Source organism: Canis lupus, chromosome 27 (genome assembly GCF_011100685.1).
Source record: "Canis lupus familiaris isolate Mischka breed German Shepherd chromosome 27, alternate assembly UU_Cfam_GSD_1.0, whole genome shotgun sequence".
Classification (NCBI taxonomy): domain Eukaryota; kingdom Metazoa; phylum Chordata; class Mammalia; order Carnivora; family Canidae; genus Canis; species Canis lupus.
Genome location: NC_049248.1, coordinates 26,460,777 through 26,474,707, shown reverse-complemented (window position 1 = coordinate 26,474,707; position 13,931 = coordinate 26,460,777). Strand labels below are relative to the sequence as shown.

The 13,931-nt window shown below is 36.9% G+C and overlaps 1 protein-coding gene across 1 annotated transcript in view; it reads right to left on the bottom strand.

The window, feature by feature from the left end:
* Positions 1-6,713, bottom strand: part of PPFIBP1 (PPFIA binding protein 1) — a 56,618-nt gene extending 49,905 nt beyond the window's left edge. Inside the window, 2 exon segments of the mRNA NM_001197312.1 lie at positions 2,828-3,033; positions 6,640-6,713. Of these exon segments, the coding sequence (NP_001184241.1) occupies positions 2,828-3,033; positions 6,640-6,703 (270 nt within the window). The 5' untranslated portion in view covers positions 6,704-6,713.
* Between the last annotated feature and the right edge of the window lie 7,218 nt (positions 6,714-13,931).

Sequence of the window (13,931 nt, the reverse complement as noted above, 5' to 3'; positions counted from 1 at the left end):
GTCCTAACAAACACCAGCAGCCAGGGATTTCATTAAAAGTACATCTCTCAAAAAAAAAAAAAAAAAACATCTCTCACTTATCACACTGCACTAGCTTCACCCACGAATTCTGCTGCCTCGATCCATTTGTTGTCCTCTGTATATGGACACTTTTCATGGGAGTTTACCAGAAGCCTGGTACCAGAAGGGGAAAGCAGCTTTCACTTCAGCTAGGATGTCTCAGGGAGATACTGCATAACTCAGATAATTGTGAACATGTACAGAATACAACCTTAAGGTGTACCTTGTTTTGCCAAGGTTTGAAAAAATATTACCTGGGGGCACACATGAAAAGAGAAGCTGGTCAGAGAGCAGTGGGGTGAGGTGCTGGGGGGTTGGTTTGAGGATGGTGGGACTGGAATGGGTCCTGTGGCTAAGAGTCAGGGACCTAGGAGAATAGCCAGCAGCCCTGGAGAGAACATGCCCCCCCGACCTGAACTCTTTAAATTATGAGTGTTTTTATTTTTATGAAGCTTGTTCTAAAAACTTTTTTAAAAAATACACTTGCGGGTGATCCCTGGGTGGCTCAGCGGTTTGGTGCCTGCCTTAGGCCCAGGGCGTGATCCTGGAGTGCCGGGCTAGAGTCCCATGTCAGGCTTACTACATGGAGCCTGCTTCTACCTCTGCCTGTGTCTCTGCCTCTCTCTCTCTCCCTCTCTCTCTCTCTCTCTCTCTCATGAATAAATAAAATCTTTAAAACATAAAAATAAAAAGATACACTTGCAACTAATATTACCAGTTTTTTTCAATGTAGGAAGAAGGCAGAAATGCATTATATGGTGATTTGTCAGGTCAGAAGCCAGTGAAGCACACTTCACTTTACTTGTCAAGTGGACTTACATCGTCGCATTTGTACTCACTTTGTTGAAAACTATTTTTTTGTGATTTCTGCTGATTTTGAGAAATGCCTCAGATTAAAACCTCCAAATAATCGGACACTTGTGAGATTTCGTGACCTGGTCAAGGTCATGATCCTCAACTTCATCTACTGGGAAAAGCACTGTATGAATGTTCTAGGCAACTCACTGAGTTAGACCTAAAGTAAACAGAAACTGCTTGCCTGGCTCAAACAATTCAACATATTTTTCTATTTGCTCTCTTAAACTTGGAGCTTGATAAAGCATGTAATTCCCCATCATTAATATTTGTATTAACATGATAACATTTCACAATCAAAACAAAGAATTCCACCTCAGTAATTGAACAAATATGACATATTTAATAGATTTTTTTTTTACCACAGGAAATGAACTTAAGTCTTAAGTTTGTTCGTGTTTAGAAGGCTAACAATTATAGCTACCTTATTAAAACAAACTGATTCTTTTAGATTTAATATTCCTTCACTAGTAACAAACTACTAGTGTGACTTTTTTTTCTCTTCCAGCTTCTGATCCTATGAAACAATAAAATGGGCAGCAGAAATTAGTCAGGAAGGATTAAGTGGCATCCTACAGGAAACCAGGGGCTCTCCCTGGCCCAGGCAAAATAATAATTAGAACTGCAACATGGACTCCCAAATTGGCTATCATTAAACATAGATTAAACAAAATCTTAATTATGCAACTAGTAATATGTCTTTCTAAAATACTGTGGAAGCTTCTCCACAGTCTGAAAAACATCTGTACTCTTGTCAAAAAAGTGAACTATGTATGAGTAATGTGTAACTGGAGCCAACACTCTCTTTCCCTCTTTGCAAAGGGATCCCATGGTTTTCTATCCACTCTCTACCATCTACTCTTCAGTATTACCTTTTTGACTCCTCATTTACCAGGCTCACTGACAAGCGCTCATAAATCCACTCACGGGACTTAGAATTCTGTGTGGCACAACTATCATCCCCATTTTACAGATGAGGAAACTAAGACAAACAGCCTAAAATTTTTCCCTTGAATCATACAAGCTTCTAAGAGCCAGCACCAAAAATCAAAAGTTAGGTCGGCTGTCTCCAGCACCTGCATTGTTAATGACAAGATACAATCTGACCAATCTTATCACACTACGAACATTCTTACTTTTGGTTGTGGTGAAAGACATACACAAATTTGATAATTTTTACCATTTTTAAGTCTATTGTTCAGTGGCATGACTTACAAAACAATCACTTTTTCTATCTTCTCCTTTGAATGTTTTTAGTGGTATTCTTTAGATTTTATTTGTTCAACACATATTAAACCCATGGTATTTACCATTGTGTTCAGGTAAAAGGAAGATCTGCCATGTCATCCATTTTTGAGAAGGATGCCTAGAAAGAGGCCCCATTGTTCAATGAATAAGAACATTTAAAGCACAATTCTACAATTTAACTTGCACACTAGAACTGAAATGATCACCACGAGCCACTAGATGGCACTTCATATCAAATATGCTGTACACCTCCACTGCTTTTGGGAGCATCTATTCACTGTACTTCCTATTTGAATTGTTATTGGGTCCTTTTACAGTAAACTTCCCAATGGTACTGAGAAAGCATATTACATGCATGGTTCTTTCCCTGACAAGATTATTTGCTTTTGGGTCACAGCAGGTCATCCAAGCAAAATTTTAAAACTAGTCCACTTTTATAGCCACAAACAGGTGATGTGCTGGAACCCATGAAATGCATACTACCAGCACTTTAAAAAAAATTTTCCTTCACAAGAATTGGGATCCACTGAGGGATAAAAATCAAGGCAAACCTGCTGCCCTGTACTTTTTTTTCCCTTGAGCTAATCAGCTATTCTATGCTTTAAATTTTGAAACAAGCAACCAAAGATTCAAAGCATGGGATTTGTAACATGCAGGCATCTACCATTGGACTCTGAAGCCATTCGATGAGTGTTTCTGCTGTTGAATCTGGGATCTGGCATCTCAAACCTTCCTTCTCCTCTGTGTCCATCATCTCTAACAACCCACGCAGGTCTTCTACAACGTGCAGAGCTCGCAGGCTTCCCATGAATGGGGAGGTGGGAGACTGGCAATCAAAAATCCCATTGGAATATTCCAGGGCCTTAGATCCTAGGTTTAAAAAAAATAGAAATCACAGAGAGCACAACAGGATTTATATTAGATAATATACCAAAGTTGAGGGTGGCAAGTTCAGTCACCATTCCCAAGTATTCATTTGGGAATACTCAAAACAAGCAACAAGGAAAAGAAAATATTTCAATCATAGAAATCTCTCCAAGTCATAGTTATTTGGAGCAAAAATAAAAGCCATATAATTGATGGTAAGTATCAATTGTCAAATACCTAACCAATTGTGGCTACCAATTGGGAGACCAATTGTGTGGTACAACAAGAATATAATGAAGGAGCTTTGGTGAAGGATGTGCTGGCCTCATGGAAATAAGGGCTAAGAAGGGAACAGGTCAGTTTGGACAGAACCAAGTATTCTCAAAAATAAACATTTAGGTAGCATAAAGTCTCGAAATTCCCTGCAAAGAAGTTTCAGGTTGAGGTGGAAATTTGTTCAGCATAAGGGTAACAGAACCAACTCCCAGTTAATTTACCAGAATTTAATCTCTGAAGAAGTTCAATGAATTATATGTATACATGTATATAAACATTCTCTCCCTTGATTTTGTTTGCAGTCTAGCATCAAATGTTCTTGCTAATATTAACTTTAAAAAACAGTTTACAGCCATTTTTCCCCTATTACTTACAAGGGAAAGCATTCTACAACTTAAATCCACGTAACTAATCTATAGCCCATTCTGATAGCACTCATGTATACCTCTTCATCATTTTGATTTTTATTATCTGGTCTGTTATATATACATACTATTGGTTATACATACTGACTTTATATTTAGGTGTCAATAATTATGATATCGAGGCTATCACCTCATTATTCTGAGGGTCTTATAACTGGAAGAAAACTGCAAGCCAATGTGTAAATCGGTTGGCAATACAGCTTGATCAATTCCAATGATCGGTAGAGGAATTTCCTTCCAGTTAGTCCATTCCACTGACCTTCCTTAACACTAGACCAAATTATTTGGACCAAAATCTGCAAAACCATAATAATGGTAACCATTAATATGCTATGCCCAATGCTAAATGCTTCACATAATGCTCTGAATCAATCCCCTCAGGAACCATGTAACGCTGAGAGGACAATCCAGAAAAATATAAATTGAGGAGGCTATGTAAAGGAAAGGGTGGAACAGAAGAACATTAAAAACAAAACAGCCTATAATGTCCTATTCCGGCAATTTTAAGCATTAGGATCACCTGATAATACTATTAAAAACAGATGTGGGGACCCCTGAGAGGCTGAGTGGTTGAGCGTCTGCCTTCTGCTCAGGGCCTGATCCTGGAGTCCCGGGATCGAGACCCTCATTGGGTTCCCTGCATGGAGCCTGCTTTTCCTCCTTCTGCCTGCGTCTCTGCCTCTCTCTGTGTCTCTCATAAGTAAATAAATAAAATCTTTAAAAACAAAAACAGATGTGTCCACAGTCACCTTCCATCCCGCTAAGTCTCCATCACAAAACAAGGTGAAGGAGAGGGGACAGATGAGTATTTAGAAAAACTCCTCAAATATTTCCAGTCATATCTCCCTCCTACCTTAAGTGGAGAACTACTGATATTAATAGGAGAACATAAACCTGGGTCCAACCTACAAAGCTACCAACCGACTCAGCGTGAGGTGGGAAATCTTGGTTTTCTAAATAACTCTAATGTTGGCCCTGACTGCCAGGGCTAAAGAACAAATACACTCCTCTAGCAGAGTCTATAAAATGTAAATCCTCAACTACTGTCCAGAAATACTTCTCTTGACTAGAGTTTCACCAAGAATTTAAGGTTATAACATCTAATAAAAGCCTAGATCTGGCTTTAGTTATATTTTCCAAAACTGCAACACAGTAAGTCCAATCTGTTTTCCATATAATAGTCCTAAGACTGTGTGAAAGTATCTATCATGCCCTGAGCAAGAATATACTTTTCCAGGTTAAGCTTAACCAGTTCCTTCCTCACCAGATGTGGCTGTTAAACTCTCTGCCTTCGTGTTCACCTCCTCTAGGTAAGTTTTGCCAATAACTTCTTCAAAACTGATATTCCAAGAACTAAATACAGTATGCAAGATGTCTAATCTACGAAGGAGGTCAAATTAAAATCTGGTCTCGAGGTATAAAGCGTAACAAAGGAGGCCAAACTATGACGTGCCATAACCCTCAACAGAAGAACCTCTGACAAAGAAAACACCTGTGGCTTCTTTGAACCACTAAGACAGAGTATGGCCAAATTTATGACCAGAAGAGATAAGCAACAGGGACCAAGAGAGCTAGAATTGAGGAGCAGTAGAGGCCAAGGGCATCTTGACCCTGACCAGCCAGTGGATGACAACCTCACCCACTAGCCCATTCAATCCTCTCTTCATTACTATGGGTTTCTAAATACATAAAGGTACTTCTCCTGTGACAAAACACAGAATATAACATGAGACCTTAGGAGAACTTAGGCAGCCACTGACCTTGGGAAACCAAAAGGACCTGAAAAGTTCACCTATGGGTCAGTCCCTTTGGTCATGAGGAGAAAAAAGGAGGTCATGGTCTATACTATCTCTTTGCTCCACTTCCATAACAGAGAATTGCTCAAGATTCTTAACAAGGGAGTAATACGACCAAATCTGTGTTTTAGAAAGGAAATCCTGGTGGTCTAGAGAATGATGGACTAGAGTGGGAAAGCAAGACTGTCAAGAACACCAAGGGAGAGGGTTACTGGAACAAAGTGAGGCAGAGGTAAGGACAGATTTTAGAGGGGATAAAAGGGAATGGTAGAATTTAAAGGGACATAAAAGTGATAGAACTTGATTAAGCAGGACTATGAGGGACAAAGGTTTAGAGTGACTTAAATTTCTATTTAAGAAACTGCGTGGATGGAAGGTTATGAAATTAGACAAGACTAGTAGGAGAGGCTTCTGAGTAAAGAAAATGAGCTCAAAGCTTTATGTGATGACATGGATGTGCATATAGACTATTTCAAAGGAGATATATGATTGGCAATTAGGGACCAAAAGCTTAGCAGAGAATTGAGAGGGTAAACAGAGGTAAGAGTGGTTGGTGGGAACATGAATGTTGAATTCAAGGGAACAAATCAGAACATCTGTGGCTACTGGGTACAGCAGTATCCCTCAAAGTGTGGCCCGCAAACTAGCTGCACCTAAATCACATGAGATGCAATTTCTTTATCCTTGAATCAGAACCCTAGGGTGGAAATGGAATTTGACATTTTAAAATAAAGCTTGAGAGTAAGTAATACTGGTATAAAATGGAGAAGAAGTGGGATCCCTCAGTGGCTGAGTGGTTTGGCGCCTGCCTTCGGCCCCGGGCGTGATCCTGGAGTCCTGGGATTGAGTCCCGCATCAGGCTTCCTGCATGGAGTCTGCTTCTCCCTCTGGCCCCCGTCTCTCATGAATAAAAAAAAATATATATATATATATATATATTTTTTTTTTTTTTAAATGAAGAGGGACCAAGATGAAACCATGGGGGATCTAGAAGCAGCCAATAAATGAAAATAAAAAAGTGGAAGGGTAACTCTTTTATGAAGAGTTGGAATGAAAAAGCCAAGAACACAGAGTAAATATCATGGTTCCATCTTTCAGAGGACACAGATTACCTGCTATAATCCCATCCATCTGCTCCAACGCCGCAGCCAACATGTCACTTGCATCACTCATCATTTTGTTATTTGTCAAGGGTAAATTCCAACCTAGATCTGAAAAAACAATGATGTTACTATTATATCCTTTAAATCACACATGCTTCCTGACAAGTGTGATAACTCAACTTTAAATTACAACCCCACCTAGATGTCAGATATGGATAGAGACTTTCTGAAGTAGTAGAGCTAAATTAGGAATGCTCAGTAGATGAGATTTTTTTCTTCCTGCACCCACCCAATTTCTGTTCTTTCAAGTTTGCTTTTAGTTTTTTTCTGTATAAAAAATTTACCATAAGACTTGTCTAAGAAAAGAGTTTACTAGCATATACACTAAACACATACACACACAACCAGTGGTATTTCATAATATAACAACAGCTACCATGTACAAGTGCCTACAGTGGTCTCCATACATTTACATAAATATTCATAATCCCTAATCATGACAACAACCCAATAAAGTGAATAAATTTGTCTTCATTACATAGATGATGTCAAAGATGTTTGTTGGTTTTTACATGGAAACCCAGCAAATAAATAGCAAATATCAGGTTTTAACCTGTGTCTGTTTGACTTCTACTATAATACACATTAAATTTGTTTATCTGATCTTATCTGAAAAATAGGTTTATGCTGAAATTATGACATAATCTACTCATTCTTTTACTTATCAAAAAATGTATTGAAATTATTCTTCATATTTAATTATGAACAAAAAAAAGTCAAGACTATTAATTAAGGCGCTTCAAGTACCAGACTAAGCACCCCTGTAAATTCTTCCCAAAAAGGAGAATAAGGCCCTAGATACTTTGCAGATACTGTGGTGTAGCAAATATCTGGGAAATTAAGGGTATGCTGTTTAAAAGAAAACTTTGCCCACTGTTTCCAAGCAGCCAGGTCTCACCACTTTACTTTTATAAATATATTTACAGTTCTGATAAACAGCTTCTTGCATCAGTTCTCTACTCTAAATTCATTCTAATGAAATGCCATATAATACTTTGATTTTGTAGTTTTTAGAGATTTTGTCTAAGATTTCCCAGAACTTAACTTCAGAAGTTGTAAAACATCACAACCATTTTAGTGGGAAAACTACAGAACAAAAATACTCAAGGCAAGTGTTTACAGTCACTGAGAAATTAGGGAGTTAATAAAAAAGGTTATGAACTTAGGTAGTTCTCAAGTATTTACTTGCACAGTCCAGAGAGGTGTGCAGAGAAAATTTAATAGTCACATTTCAAGATGAAAACTCAAAACTCAGTGACAACTGAGAACATAAGGGCTTAAGCCAAAGGCCATGCAGTCCCTGAATTTCATATAATTAAGTGGCTTGCATTCCCTTTCATTTCAAAAGTAGCACTTCAAAGAGCTCTAGATATGATGATAAATATATAAATAACACAAAGAGATACAAACCAGGCTCAGCTATAAAGATGGCTAATAAAACAAAATAATGCTCATATTAGAAAAATTCTCACCTCATTAAATTAGAAAAATAAATATTCATCTTTGTTAGCAATTGTATTTGTGTACAGCAGAAACACTTTTTCATGTGTGATAGGTAGTTATGTATTTCTTCTCTGTTAGCCTTTCAAATGCTATGACATAGAAGCATGAGAACCTAGACCATGGTTTTCAAAGTGGTGAAGAACCAGTTGTTTTTTAATTTCCAATTCTTCATTTAATAAATTAGAATATTAAATTGCAATAAGTGTTTATAAATGTTTATCTCAATCTCTGTACTTATCACGTAGCAGCCTGCATGTAACAGAAAGGGGAAGACAGACAGCAAAACAGTCAATAAAACTGTATTTAAAATCACAAAAGTGGTAGGTGCTAAGGAAGAAAAATGAAGCAGGAAGAGAGGGTCAAAAGTTTGGAAGGGTTTGCAAATTCAATAGGGTAGTCTGATTCATGTTTATACATCTTTTTACCCGTGGGCACTCCCTAACCTATTGTATGGAGAGTAGCAAGGATCATGAAATATCAAAATTTTATTGGCTTAAAGAGGAGAGGCGGTAAGTTTCTTACCTTATGCACAAAAATGTTTTTTAATACTAATTCACGGTAGACTCTGGTAAGTTAAGAATATACAATGTAATCCACCAAAATGACAAAAAGATCAGTAAAAAATCAGTTAGGTTAATGAAATGGAATACTAATAAAATCCTCAATCCAAAAGAGGGCAATAATGGAGCAATGGACAGGTGGTAGAAACAGAAATCAAATGGCAAGATGGTACATTTAAATTCAATCATACAAATAATTACATTAAAAACAAACAGAATAAACACCATTAAAAGCCAGAGATTGTCAGACTAGCTTAAAAAAAAAAAAAAAAAAAAAAACAGACCTAACTATACCCTGTTAATAGAGATATGCTTTAAACATAAAGAAAAAGGATGCAAAATGAAATACCATATAATATAGAAAGCCTAAGAAAGCAAGAGTGGCTATATTTGTAAGAAAAATGGTTTTCAATTGAGAAGTATTACTAGAAAGAAAGATATTTTATGATGAGTCAGTTAATCAGGAAGTCATAAAAAATGTAAACATTTTGGCAACTAATAACAGAGCTTTCAAATATATAAGGCAAAACCCAACACAATTAAAAGAGAATTACATTAATTAAGTCACTATATTTGATGTAATTTTTGATATGGTTAAATTTAAGCATATGGTCCTGTCCTTTTTGTTTTGTCCCATCTATCATTTTCAATCCTCTTTTGGAATGGCAAAGGTAGGTACAAGGTAGGAAAAAAATCCCTTAATAACAGAAGATTTGAACAATATCATCAACCATCCTGACCCAATTTGATTTATATAAGAAAACATCCAAATACAGAATATATATTCTTTTCAAGTCCACGTGTTATATTCATCAGGATAGTCCATATATGCAAGGACAATATATTCCAAATGGACTTCAAAGGACTATGCAGAAAATAAGAACAGCAAATTGAAGTGGTAAAGTACTAATATTAAAATACAATTTCCAGATTTATTAAAATTCTGACTTGCCGGTGGCTTGAGTTTATTTTAGAGGCAGTCTAATGTAATGAGCATCTGTGTTGATAAAACTATGTCAACTTTCATGGCTGGGTCAAAGTATTTTTAAAAATAGAAAGGCTAAATGGAAAGGCTTCAGAAAAATCCTATGCTCTAAAAAGAATTTCCTATATCTCCAAAAAAATTTCTGAGAGGAAGATTTCCCTGGATATCCTTACATACTTAATACAATATTATTCCAAATATAGTGGAACATTACTCCACAATAAAGAAGACTGTACTACTGACACATGCAACATTATGCTAAGCAAAAGAAACCAGACATAAACAACTATACTGATTCCTTCTATATGAATCCAGAACAGGCAATCTATAATGATAGAAAATAGTAAAATAGTTACTTGCAGGAAGTGGCAAATGATCCTGAGGCAATTCCTGTTCAATAAACGGACTAAATAGTTGGTTACACAACTTTATACATGTGTCAAAACTCGTCAAACCGTACACTTAAGAAGTGTGCATTTCACTGTATGTAAATTTCATCTCAAATTTTAAAAACTAGGAATAAAGATTGTTATTAGCTAAAAGTGAAATTGTAGTCTTCAAATGAGCTAAATAAATGGATTAATTTAAGTAGGAAATGCATAGACTTATAATGAGGTCATAAAACAAGGATAATGAATAATCCAATTAGATACTTGAGGTCCAAAATAAAAGACTCAGAATATCCAACTCCCTTTGCTCCAAGTCTTCACTTACCCAGAAACCTGCTGGGCACAAGTGGGCACAAAACCATTTAGAAAATTAAACCTTCAACATCCAATAATTCTCATACAATAGCAAATTCATTTCTGAATTCTAAATAGCCAATAATATACTTCTTTGAATGACTGAAGGGGAAAAAGTACCAGAAAATACAACTACCACAACAAAAGAGTGGGTTCTGGGTTTAAATTAAACCTTCAACATCCAATAATTCTCATACAATAGCAAATTCATTTCTGAATTCTAAATAGCCAATAATATACTTCTTTGAATGACTGAAGGGGAAAAAGTACCAGAAAATACAACTACCACAACAAAGGAGTGGGTTTTGGGTTTAAGGTCATAGCTCAAACTTAAAGCCCTATTTGTTGGGTAATTTAAACAGAGATCAGTTCTGTTTGCAGGAGTCCTCAGTCTAGTGGTTTCCTATTTCAATGACTCAATAACAATAAGTTGAGAGAAGTCTTAGAAAAGCAATCTCCTGGGGATGACATTCATGTATTATGTATTATAGTAGAGGACAAAAAAAGACGACCCAATAGAAGCATGTTTTGTGTATATTTCCAGCTTGGTCAGGACCCATTTAGAGCAGATTTGAATGGGATAAAATATTAAGGAAAGTTCTAGCAATGGGCGTGGTGGCTGAAGAGTTGGCCAAAAATCACACTTTTTGCTGGGTTGCTAACTGACTGATGCTTTAGGGCGGGCTAGCTGCCCAGTCTCTCTGTGAATTAAAAAAAGAAAAAAGACTAAGAAAATTATTAAGTTTGTTCTAAACTTGGGTAAAAAAAAATGACAATTGTCCTAGCTTTCTCAGCTTTCCTTAGCTAAAAATGTTTAGGTTTGAAAGAGAACTTCTAATTTCTTGCCCACAGGCAGATACAACTCACTGAGATGAAGGCAGTTAGAAGAAGAAATCTCTTTACCGAGAGAATGTTTAAAAATATTCCACTAGGCTGGTAGAGTGCCATATTATTATGTGGCCATTATGAAAACAATGTATTTTCACATACATTACCCACAGATTTCTCATCAATTTTCCCTGCAAGATGCTCACTAGGGACATCAATCAATTATACAATGATTCCCAATATATGCAGCAATACAGTCTTAGCAAAGATAACATGTTTTTAAAAATGGAAAGACCAGAAGAGAGAAGTTAGGACAATTAATTAGTGGTTCTCTTGGTATGGTTCCTGGACCAGCAGCACCATCACCTGGGAGCTAGTTAACATGCAAATCCTTGAGCCCCACCCAAAATCTACTGAATGAGAAACTCTAGGGGCAGGGCCCAGCAAGCTGAGTTTTTACAAGCTGTCCAGGTAATCATGGTGCACACTCAATCACTGTGCTAGAGCATAAGAGGCCATCTTTCCTTTTAGAACAAGCTCCACCCAAGATGAGGTTGGAACTGGCTACCAAGGTAAACAAGGGTAGAATGCCTCTCCCCAGTCACTGCTTCTTTTGATCCAAAAATAACAGCTCTGAATAAGCAATTCAGGTTTCAACCCAAAAACTCTCTTCCCTTTAAACTTCAACTACTAAGTCCTTATGTCTGCAACATTTTATGATTCTTATGCAATCCTCCTTAGTTTCTGGTTCTCTGTTATGTAGCTGTCATCACATACTTTCTCTCCTCTCTACTATATTAGTTCAAATCCTTTTCACCTCCAATCTGCTCTAGCATCCATAGAAAATTAATTCAGAATCACTTGAAAAGGCAACATGGTAAGAACTGGAGGTCAAAGTCACGAGAACTGTTGAAAACAAGAGACTGGGGATGTTGGCAGCAGGCGTGATATCTACTGTTACAAAATACATACTAAAATTTGTCAAACTGTAAAGTATAATATTGATGATATAATTGAAAGTTTTAACACTATTTTTTTAAAGATTTTATTTATTTATTCAGAGAGACCTGGGGGGGGGGGGGGCAGAGGCACAGGCAGAGGGAAAAGCAGGCTCCATGCAGGGAGCCCAGAAGTGGGACTTGATCCAGGGTCCCCAGGATCAAACCCCGGGCTGCAGGCGGCCCTAAACCACTGCGCCACCGGGGCTGCCCAGTTTTAACACTATTTGATGATATTAGAGAATTATTTTAATTTTTAAATTTTAAGAGTTATTTTGTAAGAGTTCTTAATATTTTAGAGATTATTAGCAAAACATTACCTGGTAAAATGATACATCTTGAATTTTCTTTAAAATAATAAAGGGGAAGGGAATAAGGGTAAAGATATAGATGAAACAAGAGTAACCATGATTTGATAATTGTTGAAGGTGGGTGATAAGTACATGGGGTAACATTATAATATTCTTTGTATACTTTTATGTATTTGAGATTTTCCATAATAAAATATGTTTTTCATCCATATATTTAGACAATAGGATTTTCTTTTTTTTTTTTTTTTTAAGATTTTAATTATTTATTCATGAGAGACAGAGAGTCTGAGAGGCAAAGACACAGGCAGAGGGAGAAGCAGGCTCCACGCAGGGAGCCCGACGTGGGACTCGATCCTGAGTCTCCAGGATCACGCCCTAGACCAAAGGCAGCGCTAAACCGCCGAGCCACCGGGGCTGCCCGACAATAGGATTTTCAAGCACCCTTGAACATGATACATTGTCTTAAATATTTTATTTTTCTATCCTGACCTCAAGCACACCAAGGGCTCATCAAATATTTACAAAGCAAATAAGAAAATACTTATTTTAAGCACCTGCATAAACAAAAACACACTCTCAGAAAATGGAATGGCCTCTCACAGAGAATTTGTAAAACAGAGCATGAAAGAGGAAGTATTAATGACTGTACCTTAGTGAAAATTAATTCTCTTGCTCACTAAAATGAAGAGCCACAAAAGGTGATGGGGCAAAGTTGGTAAGTATTCAGAGAAATGAAACAGCAAGGAAAAACAGGACAAGATAAATGGAAATGAGTTTCTCAGCTCAATGCTATTAATATTAAGGAATGATGACTGCAAGGGAATTGATAAAAACATGCATAGGATAAGCCAAGATCCTTCACTTCTTCAATAAAGGAATGCTGCTATTTGAAAAACTGATTATATTAAGTATCAGTAAATCTGAAGATCTTGTGAGAAAGTGAAAGAATGCCCTATTTCTCCTTATCTACTATTATTAGCTATTATGACTACAAGACGAAGTTATGAATTTGTCCTCTGTCACTCAAGAAGATTGGAGCCCATAACTCAAATAGCCAGTCAGCCCTGACTAGGATTACCAACTTTGACTCTTCTCATGAGCTTCTAACCCAAATTACATACTACCTCCAAGGCACCCATACTTGCTCCTGTCATGCTGCACAACATACCTGAACATACACCTGCTCTCTTATCTCTGTGTGGTCATGAAAGCTGCTGCTTCCCTGCTGGGACCACCCTCGCTGGGACATTTACTTTCTTTTCTTTTTTTAAATAATTTTATTTTAATTCAATTAATTAACATATAGTATATAT